This window comes from Fundulus heteroclitus, unplaced genomic scaffold, assembly GCF_011125445.2.
Source record: "Fundulus heteroclitus isolate FHET01 unplaced genomic scaffold, MU-UCD_Fhet_4.1 scaffold_55, whole genome shotgun sequence".
Lineage (NCBI taxonomy): Eukaryota > Metazoa > Chordata > Actinopteri > Cyprinodontiformes > Fundulidae > Fundulus > Fundulus heteroclitus.
The window spans coordinates 1920409-1947365 of record NW_023396978.1 but is presented as its reverse complement, the minus strand read 5'-3'; the positions used below and the strand labels follow the sequence as shown (position 1 = coordinate 1947365).

The 26957-nt window shown below is 39.3% G+C and overlaps 1 protein-coding gene across 1 annotated transcript in view; it reads right to left on the bottom strand.

Annotated features, from left to right (window-relative positions):
• Positions 1–321: 321 nt before the first annotated feature.
• babam2 (BRISC and BRCA1 A complex member 2) overlaps positions 322–26957 on the bottom strand; it is a 114865-nt gene continuing 88229 nt past the window's right edge. Inside the window, exons 8-12 of the mRNA XM_036132841.1 lie at positions 9649–9748; positions 1414–1484; positions 1252–1334; positions 1010–1163; positions 322–921 (exon numbers count right to left, since the gene is read on the bottom strand). Coding sequence (XP_035988734.1) covers positions 858–921; positions 1010–1163; positions 1252–1334; positions 1414–1484; positions 9649–9748 — 472 coding nt within the window. The 3' untranslated portion in view covers positions 322–857. The remainder of the gene's footprint in view (positions 922–1009; positions 1164–1251; positions 1335–1413; positions 1485–9648; positions 9749–26957) is intronic.

Below are 26957 nucleotides of genomic sequence, written 5' to 3'. Positions count from 1 at the left end.
ATAAATAAATAAGCTGTTAAAGTATGTATAAAAAAGCCAAAAATCCGAAAGGACAAAATAGCGACTGGGGAAAACGAGCAACATTTTCACTGAGCAGCGTTAAGCAAACATTCATAACGGGAATGACTTCTGTGGAATTTAACATTCATGTTAGCCAAGTCACAAAAACACTCTTCCTCTTCCACACAGTGAACTTTGTTGAACGGTTTGCTATGAGTTGCTTAAAAAGACACGGTCTCCAATTTATGTTTTGACTAAAATATTTCCACTCTAAAATGTTTGTTCTTTAAAGTCTCAGATTTAGGAATGCACTGACACAGCCAAGAGAAACATGTTTTACTAAAGGAAACATTGGAATAAAAACATATTTGTGAACAGTTCAAAGTACCGTAAAAGACTCCACAAATCATGAAAGAAAGACAACCTTTAAGCAAAACGAAAGGGTCTAAAGTATTTTAACATCAACAGCTGTGCACAAATTGACAGTAATATGACGAAAGCAAGTAAACAAAGCTTGTTCCTTCAGCTCTTTTTAAAGCAAATAAAAAATATGTGCATGGAGACTCCAGACGTCACGCAAAACAAAACAGCATTTATTGTCAGAAGTAGTATAATACAAGCTGTCAGCTTTCTTTTCTGTAAGAGCTTTAGGAATGAAGGGTTTTTACACAGCTGTCAACACTTATGATGAATCTTCATGATGCCTCGAAAACACAGTTCTACAGAAACGTGGCTCTTTCCCATCAGCTTCGGTGAGAACAACGTGAGGATATACAGTAAGTCTGTGCGGACAAAAGGAAAACAGGCACAAAAGAGCACAGACGCTCAGACACACTCCAGCAAAAGCAAGAGAAGAGCTACAGTTTCCCATTGGCGAAGGCTCCCTCCTGGAACTGAGGGATGAAGCTCTTGAAGTGCGCCCTGAAAGAGAAATCAAGACTGAAATCTTAGCCGTGCTCTTCCCAGCTAAAATTGCAGTAGGACCTTTAGCACCGCAGCTTTGACTTACTTCGCCCTTTTGGCCATCTCGTTGCCGTCCCAGCGTGGGCTGTAGGGATACGACGTCTGCACCTGAGAGTAGAGCTGACCGCTGTTGGTGAAGTGGTACACAGACTGAAAGGTGAGGGTGGGCTGATCCCGGGGGAAGTACAGCGGGAGATCCACTACGACAAAGAACAAGAGGACGCACGTTAGGAGTGAACAAAATCAGACCGAAAACGATCATTAATGTTGGGTTTACGGCTCTCCTACCATGCACCAGGAAGCAAAAGTCTTTCCACATGAGGAGTAGGGTGAGTTTAGTGAATCCCTCTGCGTCGTACTCCACCACTCCCCTGAAACGCGCCACACTGTTTATATTGTTGTTTCATATTCGCTAATGAGTGCTGGTCTGAATCTGGAAAGCTGACTCACGTTCCAAAGTGGCTAAGGAAAGCAGCGATGTACTCCCTCCTCTTGTGATAACCTTGTATGACATATTGTACCTGGACAAAAACGAAGCAGAAATACGATGAGAAACAGGGCAACCATAGGCGGTTGAACAACAGAGCAAGTGCAGCAGGAGCTCCCACATTTAAAAATATGGGGACAAAAAAAAAAAAACAGTAGCTCTCTTTTTTTTACCCCAGAAAATATGATTACTCCCTATTCTGTCAGTTTTACCATGTTTGATAGTAAACAGAATACAAATAATATTTTTTCATTTTAGTTCCACAATTACCACATAAAAGTCGCATAATCTCAACAGATATCTCAACAGAGGCAGAATCCTAATCAGCTTTTTAAAACTTAGAATTGCTCTCGGTCTTTCTAACTCAACCCAAATGAGAAACAAGCAAAAAAAAACATTTGGAAACTTTTCAGGGCATTGCAGGTGTAGGCCGCTAGGATCTGTGGCCAGTCTGAAACGGTGCTGCCCTCCAGCAAAACACTGTATCACAACGCTGACCTTCAGGTTCAAATTCTGCTGTGTTGCTTAAATTCCCCTGTCAGCTGAGCTGAGAAATGGGACGGGGAGAACCCCAGGTCAGGAGACCCAGCCAGGGTCGCTGGGAGGTGACACAACAAGATCCGGATGTCAAAGTGAGGCGTTTTTTTTTTTTTATTGCCTGAACTACTGATGTGTCCGGATGTTTTTTTCTCTCCCAAACTTTGAAAACAACATCAGGTGTTCAAACTATTTCTACTAATTATGCTGCAAAAACATTTTCTTTAAACTCCTCATAGCAGGGATATACAAAGTGTGGCTCGGAGCCATTTTCGCCCCTCAGTACAACTTGACCTCAGTTTAAAAATGGTACAAATCTGGCCCTCCAGCAAATGGAACTGATGCAGATAGATAATCTTTGTGAGTTATTAGTATTATTTTTTTTTACGATGAAAGCTATTTCTTCACAAACGTACATTTTCTTAAATGGAATTTATTTGGTACGACACAAAGTATTTTTCTTCTATTAGCCATTTTCTTTTTTGCTACAAACGTTCTGCAACGATTGACTCTCGAACAGAAAATCATTTATTAAACCTAGCTAAGTACAGCACATTTTTGAAGAATGTTCTTATTGTGCCTAAGAGCTTTTTTTAGACTAAATATAGAAACAAAAACATTTGATCCATAAAGTTAGGAAACTGTTAACCTTAATTTTTTCAAGGCGAATGTGTGGGACCCATTTTTAGCCCTAAAATAAAGTGTTTCATTAAAATACTTAATATTTAATGTATTGCAGAGCAGGAAATAAAAGAGAAAAGAATAAAAAAAAACAAACAAAAAAAAAAAAAAAACATTATGGCCCATGAGTACTTTTAACGTGCCGATTTTGGCCCATGACAGCGTTTGGACACCCCTGCCACAGTTTTTGCTTTGTTTAATCAATTATCATAGACCTGAGTTTGATTCCTATGTAACAGAGTCTTTGATTACATGCAATTAGTTTTATTAAAAATAAGTTATTTTCGATAAAAATACGAAACCCTCCCATTCCACAATTAAATTGCATGATAGATTAGCGAGAATTCATCCTTCACTAGATAGACCTAGGCCCAAAACTATTCATACAAGTTCTCTTTTAATTTTACCAACATGTTTCTTTTGACTCAAAGTAATATAAACGTTTTGGAGTGGACCAGCCAGAGTCCTGGATTGAATCTGAAAGAAAATCTGTGGAGGGAGCTAAAGATTAGGGTGATGGTAAGAAGTCCTTCCGAACTCAAAGACTCATCATCATCATCATCATAATCATAAAAAACAGTGGAGATAATGGAAATAACTGCTCAGCAATTATCAGAAGGCTTTAATTGCTGTAATGCAGCAGATTTTTACACTGATTATTAACAATTGTATAATTGAAATGGGATGAAAAGTATAACAATTTTGAATTTTCATATTGATCTGTGTTTTTTTGAGAGAGGCTCGTCTCTAAAAAAGAAAAGTAAACGTATTGGTAGAATGAAAATGAACAGAATCAACATAGCCTATTAGTGCTCTAGTCTGCAGTCATAAATGCATTTATCCACAATCGTCCCTCTCACTTAAACCTTAACAGAAAAGATAAGATGATAGCCCACGACTACTTTTATACTACTTGACAGACATTTACACAGAGTGTATAGCATACTAGCCAGGGTGTTTCATCATTTTGTGCAGTGTAAGCTGCACATTTGCGATTACTCACCCTTCGTGTATGAATGATACTGTTTTGTAATAGTAGTAATATGTGACACACACACACACACACACATCCACACTGTTGGTCTCATCTCTTGAAGAAGGCTCAAACACTGACGCCCATTGTGACTCAAGCTTCAGTTCAATTGTGATCACATGGAACGGTGGAGGCGGCTGTGCAGCTTTCTGAAAAGCTGCAAGGCCACATCCTCAATGTTTGTTAATTACACTTTCAGTGTGTGTTTTAAAGGAAATGTGGATCACTGAACTTTCACGCACACTTGGAGAATGGACTTCCTGCACGCCCCCGCTGCTGTCATTGTGCCACCGCCTCCCATTGGCTGCCTGGGGCGTCGGGTGATGCAACATAGGTGAGCTTGCTCTGCAGGTATTCAGGCCTGCCCGCGCCCATGGCTGCTCGCCTGTGCATCCAGTTGTTGCGTTTGCATGTGGCTGCAGGGAGGATGATGCAATAACACAGGTGGCGCTTACTGCTGTTGCACATCCGGTTACATTCACAACTACACCTGGATCATAAAGTGTGACCGCTGTTTTATTTTGATTTTATAAATATGAAGGAGGTTTGGTTGTCTGAACGTGCACCATGCTGAGTGTGCAGATTTTTTTTTTTCCAAAAAGTACATTTTTGATAGAACCCCTTTCATGTCTTGCAGAGCTTATACTACAGGAAAAAAATGTAACTCTAAATCATGCGGCATTCACTATATCTTAAAGGTTGAATGTGTGACCTAATCTAAGATAGAAATTATCTAATAAATCTCCACATATTGTGTGTGTAATCCAGCTCTTCCAAAGTTTGATCCAATGTACGAATCAAAATGTTAACTAGAAATTCACTGCAGGTCTTCCTTTTTGGGGTTAAGCTTTAAATACAAACCTGCACAAACCACGAGGAGGGGAAAAAAAAAATCAAGAAATTAAGAAACATGGAAGAAACAGAGGAAGAGAAAAAGAAGAAAAGCAGGACAAAAAATGGGGGTGCCAAAAAGGAAGGACAAAGGTAGGAAACAGGAAGGTAAATGAAAGTAAAATACAAGAGGGAAGGAAGGTGAAAATGAATAAAAAATGAAAGAAGGAAGGATTAAGTAATGAAAGAGGAGGATGGATGGAGTGAAAAAAGATGAGCAAAGAAAAGAGTGAAGGAAAACAAAGGAAAAAAGCATGAAGGACAGAAGGAAGAGAAAATGACTGAAGAAAGGAGAACAGAAAAGAGGAATGAAGGAAAACGTACAGAAAGGAAAGAAGGAAAGAGATGATATCCATTTAAACATTAGCAACGGGAATGAACCAAAAAATAAAACAAAAAAATATATATTTTCATACTCTATTATCTTTTTTCCCATACTTATCCAGACATGGAAATAATTTAATTAGATGAAATTCCAGACATTTCCAGCCTTTGTACGAACCTTATGCAACACCTATGCTCCGAGTGTGCCTGAACCCGCCCCCCTCCCCAACCCCCCCAAAAAAAACAACAACAAAAAAACGCAACAACAACAAAAAGCTTATATCAGTAGTAATTTTAACTTCTAAAACACAAAATAAAATGGGCTCAGAATGCAGTCCAAGGCTCACAGAGACGGGAGTTTTTGCCTCATAAAACACAAGTTAGTCTCGCAGGCATATTAACAAACAAACCAGCCATGAGGGTAACCTGCTTGTTTCTGCAGTGTGGTAGCTGAAAATCAAAGACAGTTCAGCTTGTGTCATTCAACAAAAAAATGTATCTAAAAGAAAAATCAAACACGTTAAAATGGAAGAGTCTTTATAAGGTTTACAGAGGTTGATCAGCATTCATACGGCAGCAGATAAGTCTTCACTGAAGAGATGGAAGGATATGTGCCACAGTTATCCAGCGGCAAAGATAAGAGCTCAACAGACAGTTGGTTTCAGCAGACTTTAGTAGCGCATTACTGATCTGTAGATCTGTCAGCGTCGTATAAAAAGTCAGAGTTCCACCGTTATGGTAAAAGTTGTTGAAAGTTATTCCCTGACAAGAGGAGTGATTTTAAAGATAAGATCCACATATTAGAAACATCATGAATCACAAATGAGTCATAGTATTCTGAGAAGAGTGCCAGCAATGCTCGTTGCTCTTTTCTTTGTGTACAGCTCGGAAGTGCCTGCATGGATTAATCATCCTGATGATCCATATGTTGTGCCATGTTGCACCTCCGCCATTAACCTGGAGGGCAGAGATGACAGTCGGTCAAAGCAAACATTTACTGAAATAAATTATGACACTTCTTCAAACCAGTTCTTTTAGAAATGAACTTTAAATTTTTTTAAAACTTTGACTCACATCTCTTACCTTGGAGGTAGAGCAGCTGAAATACTTTGCGGAAGAGCCTTTCTTCTTTCTTGGTGATGACAACTTCAGGCCGTCTCTTGGCTTCCTATGCCTTTTTGCACATTTTTTTTTTTCCACATTATTTTCACGTATCTTTGTTTGTGGGCAACTTTGCTTTGATTTCTTGGTAAGTGTGGATTGTTTGGGCTGATGCCAACAAACTGGAGTGAATTTTAACCTGAGAAAAATTATGAGGTGTGCAATACTTTATCCGCTGTAGCTGATTAAATATTAAAAATGTTTGAAGAACAAAAGTGTCTGTACAGCGTAGTGGTGCAGCGTGAGCACTAAGATTTGTGAAAAACTATGGAAATGTTTTTCTTCAGGGTATTTTTTTTTATTTGTCCAGCAAAATGTACAATTTCTTAGCAAAGATGAAGACTATGAATGCAAAGTCTTGTGAAAGTATTTCCTTTTAGGCCTTGCCACAGATTCTCAAATAGATTTACACTTTATCACCAAAAGTATTCGCTGACTCATCCAAATAATCAAAATCAGGTGTTCCAAAGGTGTATGACTTGGCGCACCTAGGCATGCAGACTGTTTTTACAAACATTTGTGAAATAATTGGCTGCCCTCAAGAGCTCAGTGAATTCGAGCTAGGTGCTGTGATAGGATGCCACCTGTGCTACAAGTCTAGTCTTGAAATTTCCTCATTCCTAATTATTCCACAGTCAACTGCCAGTGGAATTATAACAAAGTGGAAGTGATTGGGAACGACAGCAGCTCAGCAACAAAGTGGTAGAACATGTAGACTGACAGAGTGGGGGCAGCAGATGCTGAGGTGCTCAGGTCAGTGTGTGAATGCGTGAGTGAACAGGTGAATGGCTATCACCCCGCCACTGGACTCTAGTGCAGTAGAGGTGCATTCTCTGGAGACACCAGTCGCACTTCTCCATCTGGCAATCTGACGGATGGCTCTGGGTTTACTGGTTGCCAGGAGAACAGGCCCTTGTCTGATTACACTGTGCAAAGAGCAAAGTTAGATGGAGGGAGGATTCTAGTATGGGGTTGCTTTTTAGGACCTGGGGAATGGCCCCTTAGTTCCAGTAAAAGGAACTTTGAATGCTTCAGCAGACCATGAGATTTTGGACAATCCCATTCTCCCAACTTTGTGGGAACAGTTTGGAGATGGCCCCTTTGTCTTCTAACATGAATCCATGTCCATAAAGACCAAGAATGAAAGTTTGGTGTTGATGAACTTGACTGGCCTGAACGGAGTCCCGACCTCAACCGGATGGGATGAATTAGAGAGGAGACTAAGAGCCAGGCCGTCTCGTCCAACATCAGTGTCTGATCCTACAAATGCGTTTTTGAACAAGGGTCAAAAACACCCGTGACCAAACTCCAAAAATATGTGGACAGCCTTCCCAGAAGAGCTGAAGCTGTTATAGCAGCAAACGGTGGACCAACATCATATTGAACCCTTTGGATTAAGAATCGGATCTCACGATGTTCACATGTGAGGCAGGTGAGCGAATATTTTTGGGAATATAGTGTAGGTCTGGACTTTGACTGGAACCTTGAAACACATAAAAATGCTCTGATTTAAAACCGTTCCGTTGTATTTCTGGCTGTATTTTAGGTTGTTGTCCTGCTTGAAGTTGAAGACCTTTAAAGCCTCTAGCAGGTTTTCTTTCGGATATTACTTGGATTTACAATCAGACATTTTCAAACCGGACTAGCTTACTTTTCTCTAGTGTTAGTTATCCAATGCACATAGTGTTTAAAATAGAGACCACCTTGGACTCATCTGACCAGAGCACCTTCTTCCACATGCTTGCTGTGTCTCCTGCGTGGCTTGTAGCAAACTCCATTCCATTATTTCATCTATGGCTTTCTTCCTAAAGCCATAGAGGCTAAATTTGGTGACTAGTTCTAATAGTTGTCCTGTAGACAGAGTATTCCTCCTGAGCTGTTGAACTCCGCAGCGCCTCTATAGTTACCATGGGTTGTTTGAATCCCTCAGGTTTGCGAGAGAGCATCAGTGAACAGAGCACAATATGTTACTTATTGGCAGATGACCGTTCATACTGAGCCCGGTTCTGCCGGAGGTTTTCCTTCCCGTTAATGGGGAGTTTTTCTTTCCACTGTCGCTTCATGCTTGCTCAGTATGAGGGATTGCTGCAAAGCCATGTACAATGCAGACGACTCTCTCTGTAGCTCTATGCTTCTCCAGGAGTGAATGCTGCTTGTCGGGACTTTGAAGCAATCAATTGGTTCCCTTATATAGGAAATTTTTGACCAATCTGTATAATATGATTGAATTTGACTTTGTAAAGTGCCTTGAGATGACATGTTTCATGAATTAGCGCTATATAAATACAATTGAATTGAATTGAATTAGATTAAATTACACATAGATGGTCACTATTTGCTAATCAGTTGACTTTTCTGGGAACATTTTTATTCAGGGGTATCAGAAAGGGTCCTGAATACAAACGTTCACCACATTTTAAAGATCTTTATTTGTAAGAAATGTTGAAACCTATGCATCATTATCCTTCCTCTTTACAGCTGGGGGCACTTTGTGTCATATTTATGGGAAGTTAGTGTAATTTCAATGCCGTTTTTGGAACAAAAAAAAATCTATATTCAAAATAAACATAAGACCAATATTGTCACAGTTTATATAAAAAAAACACAATGGAAGTAGAGACCACTCAAAATATGTTCAGATACGACACTGGAACCTTTGATAAAGCATACATTTTGAGTCTAAGAGTGCCCGTTTAGAAATGGTACATTATGTGAAAATGATCTACCTTGGCTGAATAATAACAGAGGTGAAATAGGTTGGATCAGCAACAGAATATGAATATATGTGTGTTTTCAGATAAACCAAAATAGAGAGCTGAGGATTAGCTTAGAAACCCTTCAACACGTTTGGTTTCCCTCTTTAAAAAGCAACAGTCTAACATTTCCCTTCAGTCGTTTATTTCAGCTAGATATCAGGACACAGCTTCATTATTTATTCAACTGCTTTGTTTGAATGTTGTTAAATTGTTAGCGGTTTAAAAGTTAAGCTGTTCTCTGCAGAACTACTCATTTGTAGGTTCAACATGATCCAGCTAAAACCACTTCAAGACAGCAGATCTGAAAGCAACTATGTTGTTGAGGCGCTTTGAACTGAACATTTGGTGCTTGTTCTTTTAAATAAAGATCGAGACGTTCTGAACAGAACTCGTCTTTTTCTTTTAAAGGGAGCGGCTCTGACTTGAAAAACCAGAAGGCAGTCGGGTGCATCTTTTTTTTCTTCTCCTGCTCCTGCTGGTCAGACTGTAATGTGAACAGGAAGAGATGGCGAATATGTGTGTGTGAGAGGGTTGGAGGGGGGATGGGCAGTTTGCCTTGAAGGAAATGGCATTACAACGCGTTCACACTGCATATCTGCTTGTCAACCTGCGGAGGCCAAAGAGCACTCAGACAGCCTATGGAGGCCGGCCAGTACACCCACGCTGCATCGGGCCGACACACGTGCATGAACACACACACACACCTTTCAGTAGATATTGCATCACATACACAATAACTGATTTATATACCTGAAAGCAGCCACACAAGGGATCCCTGTACAAATGCAAAGAACATGAGCAGCACACATTTTTACCTTGTTGGTGAGCAACTGACACACTTGAGGGACATAATCAATTAGGCATCCTCCGCTGGGGAAGGCTGGGATGTGAAGCGCGGAGGAGCCTCCCAGAGCGCTGATGAAGAAGAAGAAGAACACAGAAGCAACAGTTAGCGGTCGTTCTCATTTTTCTTTATGTTAAATATCATGTATAATGCTGGGTCTATTTTTAGACACATTCGTGGCTCCAGGAACAATTCGAGACTGTGCGTGACTCTGCTTGACTTTTATGGGAATGAGCGTTCACTGCACAGCAAAACAGATCCAAAAATGAAGCATGTTAACATTTGCTGCGGTCTACCTGAAAATGAGGAATTACAATTTAAAAAAGAGCAAGTCAAGCCCGTGGCATTCTCTTCATTCTCCTTCTGTTATTATTTTGACATCCCTCTGATTTAATCCTGGAGCACAGCTCCATTAGTGATTAGCGCATGCTTATTTAATCAGGCAATCTGCTGCTGCAGCTCCCCGGTGACTAACCCACCGCCGAAGCGACTCCCCCGTTCCTTTCTGATCTGGGGCAAAAAAAACTGAGGGAATACCCTGAGGACGGGTTAAAGGTTTCAGAAAACTGCTTTAATGCTTTAAATGCTCATTTAAAAACAAATAGAGGGACGGGAGGGGTTCGTCCACAGTTTTCTATTTTTTTTCTTCAGTCTTCATGACAGCAGGGAAGTTACAAAAGAATTAGAAATAGTTTCATCTGTTGAAAATGTAGGCTGAAGTGTCTGTTTATATATATATATATATATATATATATATATATATATATATATATATATATATATATATATATATATATATATATATATACCGTGCAAAGGTTTTTCTGGCTGTGTATCAATGGTTTTCTTTTGAATTTGGCTGCTTTTTCACTGCTTTTTGGTCAGGTATCGGAGCGTAAATATTATGCTGTTTAATTAAAGCAGCACCGTGTACGTTTTGACCCAAGTATTAGCTTAATTTGAGATATACTAGATTATTTTTCATTTAATATATCGCCTATGTAATTTAAGAAGGTGGGTCATGCGACCTAAAGCGCCGCTCTAGGTCACATGAGCCATTCTTGCTTATGGCAAGAGGGTTGCTAGTGCTCAGACTGCCGGAACAACAAAGCAGATGTGACACTTACCTGATCAGACATATTTTTGGTTCTCTGATATGGGGTTTAATCTAGAGGGGTGAATGTGGCCTTGTTTTCACAAGTAACTCTATGACTTGTCAACCTGGTGGTTCAAAGTGGTCTGCTATCAGATTCCAAAACATGGAGGGAGACTGTTTAATTTTGCAACAGTGCAGTTATGCCAGTGGCCTTCAGGGGCGCTAAACCTGGAAGTTACAGGTCTAATGCCCTAGGGGCTAAAAGTACACAGTGCTGCTTTAAGCTGCTATAAACTTTGGATAATGGCGGTGTTACTGTTTGAAAGTGCAAAGTGCAAAATGTGCGTTAAAGAAGCAATGAGTAAGAAATTTACTGCTAAATAAACCAAAATCCTTCTCATTTGTCACCCGGGATGGAAAAAACATTCCTAATAAACAATCAGTCCTCTCCATCAACAATGTCTTAGCCAAGTTTTTCAACTGTCAAATATTGAGATACAGTCCGGAACAACTTTGGCAGAGTGTAAGTCGTGTTTGCTTCCTGGTTCCTGAGCCAGTTCTATGAGAGTTCCCAGGGATCCCAGAGAGACAGATAGAGCCAGCTTCACTCAGATCATATTAATGCTGTTTCAGTATATTTCATTGGGGGAAAGTTGATTCGACATTCGAGTAATTTTATTTATAAGCTCTGTCATGGACTAATTAAACTCGTAAGTCAAGGCACCACTGTACGTTTCTTGTACTTTGGATGAACCATAATGCTAGAGGAGACATTTCAGGTTCAATTTATTGTCTTTTTCACATTGTAGATACTGCTCATCTACTAGAAGCATATTTTACAGCTCCAGAGTTCTTCTTTTGTCCTTCACTTGTCCATTTATCAATTTCTATGTTGTCATGCTCCAGGAACTGGGCTAAAAAGGATTTAAAAATTAGCCAAAGTCCAAAATGACACTTCATTAAGCCTGAAAAACCTTTGTTCAGGATGAAAATAAACTATTGCAGGAAGGTCAAACGAGTTAGAGAAAAGTGGTAGGTAAAAAAACATTTCAAAATGTTGAATTTTTTTTTTTCAAATGTTAGCCAATTAAAGTATTAGTCAGTTTCTCAAAATCCTAAATTTCTTCAGAAACCTCAATCTAAACTAATGCTATGATTGAAATTAAACTATTATCTTCCAGAAGTAACTACACCTTTAAGAATTGCCCAAGATACAGTAGAGATGGACCAAGAAGAAATCAAACCAGCTGTAACTATCCATATTTTTATAACTATCCATAACTATCTTCCTAAAACATCTCTAGAGTAGACAGTATTGGAAGGCATTTACCATTCATTTATGATCAACTTGTAGGTTGACAAAAAGGAAATAAAATACATACATGGATACAAGGATAGCAAATGATTGCAGAAGCACATAAAATGGGGACTGTAAAAAATAAAAAGAGAAAAAAAAAAGGTTGCAACAGGCTGCTAATGCAATCACACCAGCTGACCACAGCCAGGAAATTCTTCTCATCATGTCTGAAATGTTTCTCACATTTATTCACAGTAAATGACAATTACAAGAAAAAGAGTTGCACAAGACGATTCCAAAGAACAGGCAAGGCAATTTTACGGAAGGTGCTGCTCCTCCCAACTGCTCCACCTTGCTTTCATGAGCCAAAACCACGGGTGTTTATGTGGAAAAACAGCGTAAACAGGTTAAAACTTAGCCCGACAGGTTGAATCAGAACAAATAAATGATGTTTAAACTAAGGTCTGCTAATGAAGTGAGTTTATATTTCAGATGGAAATATGAGCAATGTATACTTGTGTTAGGCTGAATATTAACGAGGCTCTATTCAAAGGGAAGCAGGGCATGTCATGAAGACGTTGTCATTGTCGAAATCCTTTTTTCAAGAACTCCAAAGCCACCATTTACAGTAGGCTTTGTGCACATAATTAGCATTAGCCTGTGCACCAACAAATGGTCGATTGAAAATAGCTCGACGCAACGAGGAGAAAAGCTTTTGAAAATGAAAACCTAAATGATGCCCATCTATCCTCCCACAGATCTAAGAATAGCTGCACATCATTCAGATGGAAATGCGGACAGAGCCACAGAATAGTGATTCTCGTCATTCGTTTGTGTCATTGGAAACTATCGGATCAAGTGTGATGCATGTTGAATTTCGTTGCTTTTACATTTGAAAATGCGTGGATGGGAGAAGGATTAGGCAACAATTTTAAGCTTAACTACTCCAAACATCTAAAACTTCTGTATTTCTGTAGATCATTTCCATCCAATCAGTCAGCTCATACCTATGAGCCATAGTGCTTCGATTTGAACGAACAAAATAAAAACTGATGGACAAATGGGGCTCAGATGCAGACTATTCTAGCCTGTTCTGTTGCAAACAAAAGCAAAGAGATGTCAGTTATTAACAGCATTATTGATCAGTTTTCCAGATAGTATTCTCCATTTTTCAAACCAACTCATGCTGAATCCCTTTTAACGAGATGCTTTGATGTTCTGCAGACATTAAAGAGGTTTGATGCATATATTTCTTACAGCTTTAACAGTTGTTCTGAATGTGAATTTTCTTATAGGTACGATACAATGCTGGGAAACGTATTAGTTTAAAACAGACTCAGGCAAGAGGGCCAAACCGGTTCACAGCAGTCAACAGAAAATCTGAAATTAAACATGTATACATTTCTACTTCCAAAGGGAATTCTAAACACATTTAATGGTAAAAATACCACTTTTATTTGAACGTGACTCCTTTCAGGTATGTTCATTATCACCCTGTCATCTGCAGCTCATTTTAAGAAGTGGGTGTTTCATGTAGTTTTTAACAATACACAGACTTCTAAGTAGGAGCTGTCTAATAGATAATTTATCTCCAACTGTTTAAAACAGGCCTGTCTGGAAAATAAGACTTTATTTTTAACTTTACTATCTGTTTTGAAAAGGTTTTAAATGCAAAAAATAAGCAAGAAATTAGTTAAATAACCTGTAAAATTCTCCCCCATTTGGATATTCCTGAGCCATTGTGAGTAATCTTAGAAGATTTATTTTACTTAAATAAAATAGAGAGAAATTAAAACTTATTACAATCTTTACAATTTCCCGTTTATTTATTTTTTGCTATTTACAAGGAACAGAAAACACAAAAGTTGTAAAAGAACAAAGCCAAGTGTCAGGAATATCAGTGCTTATCATTTCTTATCATTCACTGTTACTTTGACAGCAGGCATCTGTCCACATGTCTCTACTTTCATTCTCATGTGTTCCTGTCCTCTCAGAGTATTCACACCATGTCTGTTGCACCGAACAGTGAAACGCAGTCATGATCCCTCACAGGTGCTGTAACTGGGCCTTTTCACGTGAGAAAGCGATCGGCAGCGGCCGGACAGACCGGGTCTGTCGCAGCCCTTTCATTGGCAAAATGGCGCCAGCCACAGCCAGGCGCCTCGTTCCGTCACTATGGAAACGCTGATTTGTTGAATGCAGGACACTGAAACAAGTCCGGCTCACTGCATTGGAGGATTTTACTTTAGTCCTACTTGCAAATATTAATAATTTTATTTATTTATTTTTTTGCTGCCCTAGTGGCACGCGTATTATTGACAGTGAGCTGACAGGAAGAGGGTGGAAGACAGGCGGCAAAGCGCCACGGGTCAGAGTCGATCCTGGGCCGACCGCCTCAAGGACTAAAGGTCTCCTAACATGGTTCCCGCTAACCGCTTCGCAAGCAAATATAAATAAATCTTAAAAGAAAAATATCACAAAGGTCCACACAGGAATACCAAAGTATTCCAGACTCAAAGGTGAGGCCGTCTTTCCGGCACCTGCACTTGACCCAAACGCACTGCAAAAACAGAACTAAAAATAAGTAACATTTTCTTAAAATGAGTGCATCTGTCCTTGATTTGGACAGGTAAATAAGATGATTTTGCACTTAAAATAGGAACAATTCATCTCCATCATCCTATTTCAAGTGCAAGATGTCTAATTACCTTATTTTAGGGGTCAAAATACTCATTCCATTAGCAGATAATATTATTTAGCTGCTCAAATCAAGGACAAAAACACAAATTTTAAGAACATTTTACTCATTTTTAGATCCGTTTTTGCAGTGCGGGGTCAACACTGGGATCAATTATCTTAAATACAGCTTCAAATCCACAACCGAATGGCTAAAGAAGAAAAGAATCAACGTGCTGCAATGACCTACCCCTAAATGAAATGCAGTGGTGTGACCTTAAGAAAGCTGCGGAAAAATGAAAACCTACAAGCCACAGACAAGATCACAGGGAAGTCTTTTACTGGAAGTTTTTGCTGCCAGGTTTTACAAGCTTTCGAGCCATGGGGGTAGCCCCTTGTTAAACAGCGAGTACAATGTGTCAGGTTAAAGACCTGGTAAAAGCCAACTAATCCTTGGTTTAGTTTCCCAAAACGCTGGACAACAATGACTATACGGGCCCTGAGAAAGCACTGTATTTCTCACAAGGAGGTGTTCTCAGACGCTCTGTAAAACGCTTTAAAACGGAGCGTCCTGTGGGTGGACTCAGAATCAAGACATAATGTGTTTAACTCTCCCAAGTGGCACCCTGAAGTGTCTCCGCTGCAGTCTCCACTGGTGACACCACTCTCAGCACTACCCACACATGTTGGAGTCATCGTGCAGACATGCTGCCTGAGTCGAACCCTCTGAGCAATCCAGCCCACTGCATGACATATTTACATTAGACTGTGTACATGTAAACATGCAGAGTCTCATGCTGTACAGTAACGGGGCTGCCTGTGACTTCATCAAACGGAGAGATTATCTGCTGTGACTCAGGTGAATGGTGACAAAGCTCGGTTTGTTTGTTTATGTGTGCGTTTTTGTGTGTGAGGGAGAAAAGTCGGAGTGTGTGCAGCAGCAGCGTGGGAACAGATAAAGGCTCAAATGGAAGGAGGGCAGATGTGATTCATGATGAAAGTGAAAGATGAGCGCGAGAAGAAATGTTTGGGAATTCAAATGTAGCTTCAGAAGCAGAACATTTCCATTTTGATTGCCTTCTTCGTTTCCAAAAGCCTGGAAGGCAAAGAGTCTGGATGCAGTCTGTCTGGACAAAATAACAAAACAAATAATGTGTGGATCTTCTGAGAAGGAACGAAGAGACCTTTGGCCTTTGGCAACAGAACTCGGTGACCTCTCCTCTGACAGTAATGAAATAACATGGCTCTTCTATATAGCAACCATTTGGATAAAATCCTATTATGAATCGCTTCAAGCGCAACATTTAGAATCTGAAGTAAAACCTTCTGAGACTTGGAGAAAAAAAAAAGTTTAATATATGTAATTTTAGAAGTTTTATAGTGGTAAAAATGTGCAAGTGTAGATATAAATAAAGTCATGTCTAGTTATAAAAAATATCTAAATCTGTCAAAATTTAATGCAAATCAGTCCAATACAACAGCTCTGATTATGATTGATAAAAATGTATCTAAGGTAGCCGAGTTGATTGCATTGATTTTAGTAGTTATGAAAAAAAAAAAAAAGAAATGGAGTAGGCCATGGTTCTTCTTTCTGGAAATGCTTAATCTCTTTTCCAAGATACTTTGTCAGCCTGAAGTTGTCAGTATTTTTCTACCTAGATTATTGAGATGCATCAGGACATTTAGTAGTAATGCATTTGTTGTTAAAAGTAATCCAACGGCTCCTGATAGTTGTTGCTACAACTCGTGTTGTGCGCTAAAACGTTTTCCTCCACTCTGGGAATAATCCTAAATTATTTGAAGAAGCATAAGGATAGCACCACATGAACAAGTACAGTGCTGTCTACAAAATATTTTTTTTTCTTATTTTGCCTCCAAGCAGCTAGGCTTGTTGTCATCTTTCAAAGTTCCTTTGATAAATAGCTCATAAAGCTTCCTGAAGGTCTTTCAAAATTTGTAATCATTTATGAAGAAAAAAAGCTTCTAGTCCTGAAAGAACAACCAATGTTCTACAAAACAGAGAACTTTGTGAAGAACCAGTTTTAATTTGGGGCATGTGAAGCCTCACAAAAAGACAATTTGCACTAATTTCTTGAGATGAACACACACACACACACACACACACACACACACACACACACACACACACACACACACACACACAAAACTAAGATTTCTTGCTTTGACAAAATTGTATTTTAGTATAAGCAAAGTAAGTTCCAAGGAACAATTGGCTGGAAACATAGTGTACAGTACAAGGATAACTGAAGGACGAGGCTTCTCTCTGGTCCTTGGTCAAGCTTTGAATTCAATTCAATTTCACTTACATAGCAGCCATTCACAACACATGTCATATCAATGCACTGTACAATGTCAAATTCAATCAAATCAAACAGACAGATTGGTCAAAAAATGTCCTCTCTCAGGAAACCCTGCAGATTGCATTGAGTCTTGACAAGCAGCATTCACTGCTCCAGAAAGAGCGTAGAGCCACAGTGAACAGTTGTCTGCACTGGCTTTGCAGCAATCCCTCATACTGAGCAAGCATTAAGGAATAGTGGAGAGGAAAACTCCCCTTTAACGGGAAGGAAAACCTCCAGCAGAACCAGACTCAGTGTGAACGGTCATCTGCCTCGACCGACTGGGTGTTAGAGAAGAGCAGAGACACAAAAAGCACAGAAGAAAACACTGAATGATGTCACAGCTAACAGAACGCCAGACCAGGTGTACCTACTATGAAGTGAACAAAGACAGAGAACAAAAAGTTAAAGGAACAATGCAAAATTGGGGAACAGTAGGAGAACTCAGCAGAGTGTGAAAAATAGGTCTTGATGTCCTCCAGCAGCCTAAGTCTACAGCAGCATAACTACAGAGATAGCTTAGCGCAACCTAAGCCACTCTAACTTTAAGCTTTATCAAAAAGGAAAGTTTTAGGCCTTGTCTTAAAAGTAGACAGGGTGTCTGCCACATGGACAGAAACTGGGAGTTGGTTCCACAGGAGAGGAGCCTGATAGCTAAAAGATCTGTCTCCCATTCTACCTTTAGAGACTCTAGGAACTATTAAGGGTTTTATATGTAAGAAGGATAATTTTAAATTGTATTCTTGATTTAACAGGAAGCCACTGCACAGTGGCGCAGTGGGTAGCGCTGTTGCCTTGCAGCAAGAAGGTCCTGGGTTCGAGTACACCCCTGGGTCTTTCTGCATGGAGTTTGCATGTTCTCCCTGTGCATGCGTGGGTTCTCTCCGGGTACTCCGGCTTCCTCCCACAGTCCAAAAACATGACTGTTAGGTTGATTGGCTTCTCCAAATTGTCCTTAGGTGTGAGTGTGTGCGTGAATGGTTGTTTGTCTCTCTGTGTTGCCCTGTGACAGACTGGCGACCTGTCCAAGGTGTACCCCGCCTCTCGCCCATTTTGACAGCTGGAGATAGGCACCAGCAACCTCCGCGACCCCAAGAGGGATAAGTGGTTTGGAAAATGGATGGATGGATGGAGGATCCCTCTTTTTGATTTTCAACAGAACTGCAGCATTTTGGATCAGCTGTAGGCTTTGAACAGCATTTTGTTACTTCCTGTTTGCAAAGAATTACAATAGTCCAGCCTTAAAATAACAAATTCATGGACTAGTTTTTTAGGATCACTCCTGGACAAAATATTTCTAATTTTGGCAACATTCCAGAGGGTAAAAAAGGAAATCCTGGAAACCTGGTTAATATGGTATTTACATGACATGTATTGGTAAAAAAAATAACACCAAGGTTTTTTATTTAATGCCATTCATATTGAGTGATTGATTAAGAAGTTCATTTTTAAGGTCCAAAGATGACAACTTCTGTCTTGTCAGGATTTAAAAGCAGAACATGTAAAGCCATCCAGGTTTTGATGTCATCAAGACATGCCTGTCGTAATATAGCTGAGTGTCATCAGCATAATTATTAATCCCATGCTGTCTGATCATTTTACCAATCAGAAGCACATACTGCATATAGTAAAGGGAATTGGTCCAAGGACTGAACCTTGTGGTACTCCACAAGTGACCCAGGAGTTCGAAGATTTATTATTAACATGAACCAACTGGAATCTGTCAGATAGACAAGATTCAAACCAGCCTAAAGTCTTTCTAGGATAATATTTTGACCAACTGTATCAAATGCTTTGGATTTGTTTTCTACAGATGAGAAAAAAAGCAAATTTAACAGACATCTTTAAAATGATTTCCAAAAGGCTTGGAGAAATACAAATCAAGACAATGTTAAGCTTACCAGACAACTGGACTCACTGAAAGGGAATAAAACAATAGAGTTTGAGTAAAATAATGGCAATAACTTGCTGGGGAAGGAAATATTACATAACTAAATTTTGACTTCCTTTACTGTATTTGAGAGATGGAGCTCAAGCAAATGCTAAATATTACGGCGTTTTTTTTAAATAATCTAAACTACATGACCACTGTTTGGAAGGTCACAAGAACATTAATTAGTTTGAGAAAACCACTCTATTCACTAAACTCAAAGTTTCATTTTTTTTTTTAAATCCAAAAAGTCCAGCTGGTTATCTAACTTTGGAATAACAAAAAGTTATTCAAAGGCTGGCTAAGCATAAATGTATCCAAGCTAGTCACTACAGACATTAAGTTGTCAAAATCTGTGAGGAAAATACTAAAATTCTCATCTTTTTTCAAAACAAACAGCTGTTTGGGGCAGACATTATACTTTGTCAAAGCAGATAACATCCTCAATATATGCCAGGCTGATCTAATAAGGGCTGCGTGCTGAGGAAACTCTGCTTTTAATAACAAAGCAGCATGAGAAACTTCCCTTCACACAGACTTTCAGAGAAACATGCAAAGCAGGAGTCTTCAAGGAGCCAGGAAAGAGGCAGCAGCCTGTGCTGGAGTGGGGGAGAGCGAGCCGTCTGCACTGACATCTCAGACTGTCAAGTGTGCTTGCCGAGCTGGTGGAAAATTTATTTTATCAGACTGACAATTTGTGACTTTGACAAGATGTTCACAAAACCTTGAAAAAAAATATATATCTGATTGAAATGCAGAGACTTTCAAAGTCCATAACACACCTCTACAGACCCTGGAGAGGGGACACACGCAAGCAAAGTGTACACCCACACAGCCAACATGCACATACATACACACACACACACACATACACACACACACACACTCAGGGTAAAGCATGTGTGCACGCATAGAAACTGACACACAGAGGCACCTACAGGCAAATGCAGATACACAAACATTAGTGCACTGCAGCCTAAAACTGTCTCTCTGTGTTGATTTTTCTGGGCTCCTAAATCTGGTTTGGGGGCAGAGACGGTGCCCACTCGATTCTTTTATGCAATGCAGCAGGTTTTCTGGGGGAAGGAGAGATGTATCTGACTCGTCTCACGGGCTCGGGAAAATCAGGTAAACGAGATGCGAGCATAAAAAAAGAGAAAAAAAAAAAAAGAAAGATTAAGACAATCGAGTCCAGCTATGAAATGCTCAGAGAAGGAGGCTAAAAATTAGCTAGAAATCAATGTCTTTGCAGATAAGTGCTTCTTTATGATGAATCCAGAACCGCAAATAACCACGGAGATTCTGATGGAAGCTGAAGCGCCACCAAGTCATTACTTCTTCTAATCTTCTATTATCACAGGTGCAGCCTCAGTGAGCCATGCTAATGAGCACTTTTATTGCTGCAGGTGACTGCTCCAGGGGACATTCCCTTCACGTAGATACAACATGAGTGGCATTAAAGAGACATTGTTAAAGAAATGTTTCAAAGCGGTTGCGTCTATTTTTGAATTCATTCTCTGGTATTTACCAGAAATGGTTACCAAAGCTCAATTTCTTTGTTTAAAAAAAAAAAACAACAACAACATTATCTTGAAGTACAACCCAAGTGAACAGCAGCTTAGGGAGCAGAACATCATGGCTGCATTGACTGCAGCAAGCCGTCCAGGTCCTGACCATCACACTCCCACCTCCATGCTGTGCTAGTTTTAAACCAGATGCACACGTTCTAGGAGGATCCACTTTTGTCGCTTCCATCCAAAGAATATTTTCCTAGAACTGTTGGGTATCATCAAGACTTTCTTTCTGTCTCTGTCTTATCGTTGAATCATGAACTCTGACCCTAACTGAGGCAAGGGAGGCCTGCAGTACTTTAGATGTTCTGGGTTCTTTTTGGATCTCCTGGATGAGTCACTGATGCACTCTAGTCTCATGAAGTAATTTTGGTTGGTTGGCCAACCCTGGGAAAGTTGCATATTGTTTTTATGTTTTCTCAGTTCATTAATAATGGCGTCCCAAATAAATATCTAAATAAAAAAATAAAGCTTTCAAACTGCTTTGTAGCCGTTTTTAGACGGATTATGAATGTAAACGACTGCATTTCTTTAGATCAAGGTATGATGTGATGCTTTTCAAGATCTTTCAGGCTACTTCATGCTGTCAGACAGACTTTATTTAAGTGATTTGTTGAAAAAAAAGTGAGGTTAGTCAAGATTAATTGACAATTTTAGGACGGAGATTACTTTTTCAAATTAGGACAACTTGCTTTAGGTAATATTTTATCCCTTAATAAATAAAACTATATTTTTAACACTGCTTTACTTCCAATACTCTAACAGCAAAGTTTATTTTAATTTGGCCTTAAAGTCATATTAATCTCACATTGCAACAGTACATGCGATCTTAAAAAAAGCTTTCATTATAGACATGCCTATAAGCGATCAGACATAACTTGTTTGTAGAAGCTGATATGTTTCATTTATATGCAAACAGTCAATGCAAAAACAACTCTTTTCTTTTTTATGTCACCATCATCAGTCATGCTTAAAATTGATTGAATGTAAAAATGCCGAACACATCATTCTTTTGATAGGAGGCCTTTGCACAAACCTTTGATAGGAGGCCTTTATTTCCTCTCAAACCATGTTGCAGATCAGAGCTTTAAAACAGGACAGGCTAAGACACCCTGTTGCTTCATCTATGACGAGTTTATTTGCATATAATGTTTGATTCAGGACACTGCATCTGCTCATTTTGCACATTGTTAAGAGATCATGCAGACAGAGAATGCGGCGTTTTTAAAAAAAATCGTTTCACACATTATACTGATTTTCACAATTGTGCTTGCTCCGTGTGTAAGTGACTGATGCATTAAAACCCTCACCTACACAATTAATCTCAATAGAACTGGAATAAAAAATGTAAAACTAAAGAGGTGAGGCTTGCTTGAATTGGACTTTGATTTCTGGACCATGGTAGCTCGGTAGATGTGTAAGTTTGCAACAAATTTCCTCGCTGGCGGCTTTGTGAGACCAGAAAACAAGGAAAATTTAGTCTGAGCCAGCAGCTGCTTCTGGGAAATAAAGCTGAAATTGGTTGCATATTACATTTGAATGTACCGTGCCACAGACACATTAGTGAACGATAAATGAACATTACTGGATGCTATTTAGGAGTTGTTTAGCAGAGCATTTTAAATTGTTGATTTGAACTTGTTTTTGTATAAGACTACTAAAGACAACACACAGCTGACCCAGTTGATCCTTGTAATGGTATTATTGGATTACTACTCCATCTTACTGGAATGCATAAAACACATATTTTAGACCTGATAATACCATAAACTCCACTCCAACAACACCTATCAAAGGCCTGATTTAACCTGGCAACAAATTTGCCCCAAAGCTTAAATTATTTATGCTCTCTAAATGTCTACATGAATTTAACAGCTACTTTAAATGAGTGTAACACCACCCGTTTCACAGTACATTTTCTTCCAGACGTCGCGTAAAACATTATATAACAAATGAACACTGAATCTTAAGCAGGTGCATTTTGTGAACCCACAGAATGGGAGGCGTCGCAGTTCACATGATAAACGATTTTTACAGGAGGAGAAGCAAATAAACGAGAGGGCTGCGCAATGGCGCTCATACGCTCAACGTTATCGGTGAAAACGTGGGCGTTTGTTGGGGGTACTTCAACGTGTTTTGTTCCCCCTTGTCGCTCTGAAGGGTTGAAAACATCAGAGCGATGGTGCGTTTGAAGACAGAGGGACGAAAAACAGCAGAAAGAACTGGAAAAAGTGAGGAAGAGGGATTGGGAATGGAGGTATAACACTGTAGCTCAGGGGGCTTACTAGTGTGCGTTCAGAGCGCTTAGATCCAAACCCCTGCTGAAAGACAGCAAAAGTGAGATATCAAACAACTCAGGAGTGGTGGAAGGAAAAAAAAAAAGTAGAGAGGTGCAAGGGAAGAGAAAATGAATAACGTTTTTTTTTTCCTCTCTCCGCGCTGCGTTTCAGCTGAGCGAGGGACGACCTTGCTGGTGAGAGCGCAGTGCTTTCCTCTCTTTTAAGTCCCACTCACTCCCTCAGTTTCCCTTTGAGGATCAGCCAGAGGGATCAGCAGAGGAGAGAGAGAGAGAATGATGGAAGCACAGAAGAAGACGGAGAGGAGACGAGCGGCAACACATGTGGAAACCAGGAGGGGCAAGGACGGGGGTGGAGAGACATACCACCGAGGAGACAGGAGTTAAAAACTTAAAAAGATCAAGCTAAGTGACGGATAAACTAAACAGATCTGGACTGAATAATATTCTATACATCCTTAAAGGGTGCAATATTTTACTCTTTCCATACGTAATTTTCGCACATCTTTGATTTGAAGACTGAACAGAGCAATTTACGTTTCTATTCATCCATTCCCTTTTGTAAGCATTTCACCTAATTTTATTGGCATTAATTCAATTTATTAATGTTTCCATACATAAAATTTTAACTATTTGGTTGAAAACAAATGACACTTCAAAAACTGGAGGAAAACTATTCTTGCAATCAGACCATGATAAAACTACACTGCCTGTATTCACAAAGAATCCTAAGAGTAAAAGGAGCTCTTAGTGACATCATTTTGGGGAAAAATCTTAGAATTTCCCGAATTCTAAGATTCTTCTTTGAATTTTACCCGCGTAAGATAAAAGTTGTTCATAAAGCATCTTAGGCTTTCAGAGAGCTTCTAAAGTGAAAAAATGTCAGGAGTAGTGAGGAAGACTTTTAGCGAGCCAAAGAGTGTCTTAAGCAGAGAAGATGGTGCAAACAGAGAGAGCTGATTGGCTGATTCACCACCTAAACCTGGAGGAAATGAGCACATAAACTTCTTTAACAATCATACAATTATTAACATGTAAATAAGATCAACTTTATTATCCCCATAGAGGGAAGTTGATTAGTTTCAGCAGCCCAACGAGTTAAAGGCAAGGCTCTAGTAATGCAAGTTTATCGAGGATAAATAAATACGAAAACTATTGAATAATCATGAATGTGGAGAAATTTACAAAGAATATATATAAATGATTTTTTTGTTTTGCATGGTAATGTCATTAGCCTAAATGGTCGGACAGAAGGTTGCTAGTGTGATGCCATCTCCTCAGTTGTTGATTGCTCCACAGAGTGCCTCTCCCTTTCCAGGCTGGTGCGTAAAAGCACCAAGACACGCAGAGAAAAAGATGCATTGAACTGCGGCAATATGCTTCAAACTCTGTGTATTTGAGCCGTGATCCAGGAACCAATTTACTTTTCAATGCTCCTCTATGCTCCTCCCAGAACTGTGAGCTGTGCGCTGGACAACGCTGCTGTCCAGTTCGGTTTTCTCCATTTTATGTTGGTCGTTTTGCCAACATAAAATGTCCCTTTATATAAGCAGGCAATCCCAGTAAAACGTTGACAGGTGAGTGAGTGCACATACACATATCAAACAGATAAGGTAGTAAAATGACTGCCAAGTAAAAATAAATAAGCAAGTCAAAATAATGATGAGGTGCATACGTGCATTCGAACATTTTGATGCTGAATGACAACCAATTTAGCTAAGTTTTATCATCATGTTATATTCCTTAATCCAGTCTAATCGGTGAATTCTCTATTTTGATTACTAAGAGTGCATTTATGTTTTTTTCCCTTGTACCATCAACCAATTACAGCTCTTAAAAGACAGCGTCACACCTAGCAACGGGGTCAACCACACCCCCTCACTAAGATAAAAATGTTTGTCTGAGTTGCTCTTAGCAACTATCTATGTCATAGTTTCATTACACATAAGAAAAATGTAGTTCAATGATTGTTTATATTAATTGGGATAAATATGGCTTCAAACTAGGGGAATAAAGATATTTTATTACAGACATGAAATGGCTTTCACAATCATGGCAAAGACTGCTAACTTGACATTTGTTCAGCAGAGACTGACACTATCTACAAGGAGGTTTGGCCACAAAAGATAATTTTTTAAGCAGCTGGCTGTTCAAGTCAGCCCAGATATCTAGTAGGAAATATTAAAGATTCTTATATTTCCCTGTGTTGATATCCCTTTCCAGCCAGACCAGGCCTACACTAATAAACATACCAATACCTACTAATAACCTGGTATCACTGTACTTAATTGGGCAGCAAACTAACCTAACCTAAACCCCACAGATAACCAAAGAGCTGTAATTAAGAGGAACATGACAAAAACTCTGTACTCAACAACGCAGACGAGATGAAGGTGCTTATTAATTCAACCTGCCACAGGTTGAATGTCTCCATGATTTGAATTAGAATCTTTAGTAAAAGAAGCCATGTATTGATTTGTTTATTCTTAAATACATGGATAGGCCAACATATCTTTTTTTAATAGGTCTCAAAATAAAAGCTTAATAAGAGCTGTTAGTTTTCATTAGCTGTACCCCATAATTATCAACACAGATAAAAATAACCACTTAAAATTTATCACTCTGTGTGTAATGAATAAATAAAACAAGTGTTTTATTTTTAATGACATTTCCTTTTTCCTCTTCTTCTTTCAGTTTTTCCCTTGCTGGGGTTCCCACAACAAATCATATGTCTGCACCTAACTATCTTCTGGATCTTCTCCTCCCACACTAACTACTATCTATATTACTCCCCTGTTTGCTCCTCTTTAAGGCCTTCATAAGCTGCATCAGAACGGATAGAAATGCACCTGGATTTTAACTTAAGCGAGAAATAATATGATTTCAAAACTTGTGTACCCATCATTTTCACTGGTTCCTTGCTTTTTTTTTTCATTTTGTTTAAAGGTATCATTATTAAGAGCTGGAATGACAGAATCAGCATAAATGCATTGGCGTGTTGCAGAGATATTCACAAGTCAACATCCTTTCCAGCAAAACATGTGCAGCAGCGGCAGCCTGTGGCTCACACACTGGCTTCCTTTCCCTCTTCATTGCATGAGACACAAACTGTCTCATGCAATGAAGAAGTATGAAGTCTAAGTAGAATCTGTGGTCTTTTATTTTTGCTATTTAAGTGTAACTTGAATCAGTGTCTTGAGTCGCCATTTGATGTAATCTATATTTTACGTGTCTCTCCTTTCATTTCCTCCTGAAGATCTGACGCAATGCACACACAGTGTTAGGCTCTCTGATAAGTTTCTATTGTCATGTTTTGGTAAAACAATATCACAATGCATTCCCAATATATTGCTTTGATCTCTATCTTTCAAGTATCTCCCTTTTTTTTTTAAATAGCTGAACTGTCCTATTTGCTCTCCTTTTCCCTCCTGCTTTACCTAACGTTTTCCAAAACGAGGAATAGGGAATTAAATTACACCAGCATCCATGTGCACAAACATTTTGGACATTGGAAGCAGATGTGGTTAATTTGACAGCTTGTGCCAAAATGCAAAAATAAATTCAGAAGAAATGATGCCATATTTTCCTGTAATAGGGACATTTTACAGCTAAAAGATATGAGTTCCTATTAATAGTTGCGAAACGCAGTCCTGCAGGCTTGTTACAACATGTCTGTGTCAAATAGGGGATTCTTGGGAAACTCAGCAGGGTGCAGTGCCATGTAATTTAATCTTTTCAAATTCACATTTGCTATCTGAATTTATTGTTGTTGAAGCTACAGAGTTTTTCCTTACTTCTAATTATGCTGTGTGTTTACGCTCAGAAATTGTCGCTTTATCTTATAAAAATGAGATAAAACCAAGAAGCTAAATGGCATTTAGGTTCTTCTAATGGGATTAGAAGTAGCTAATAGGAATCTTCTAATAAGATTCAATAGGGGTGCAATGCAAAAACTCGGGCGTGGGAAGAGTTTGGAGAGGCCATGGAGAAAGACTTCCGTACGGCTTCGAAGCGATTCTGGTCCACCATCCGGCGTCTCAGGAGGGGGAAGCAG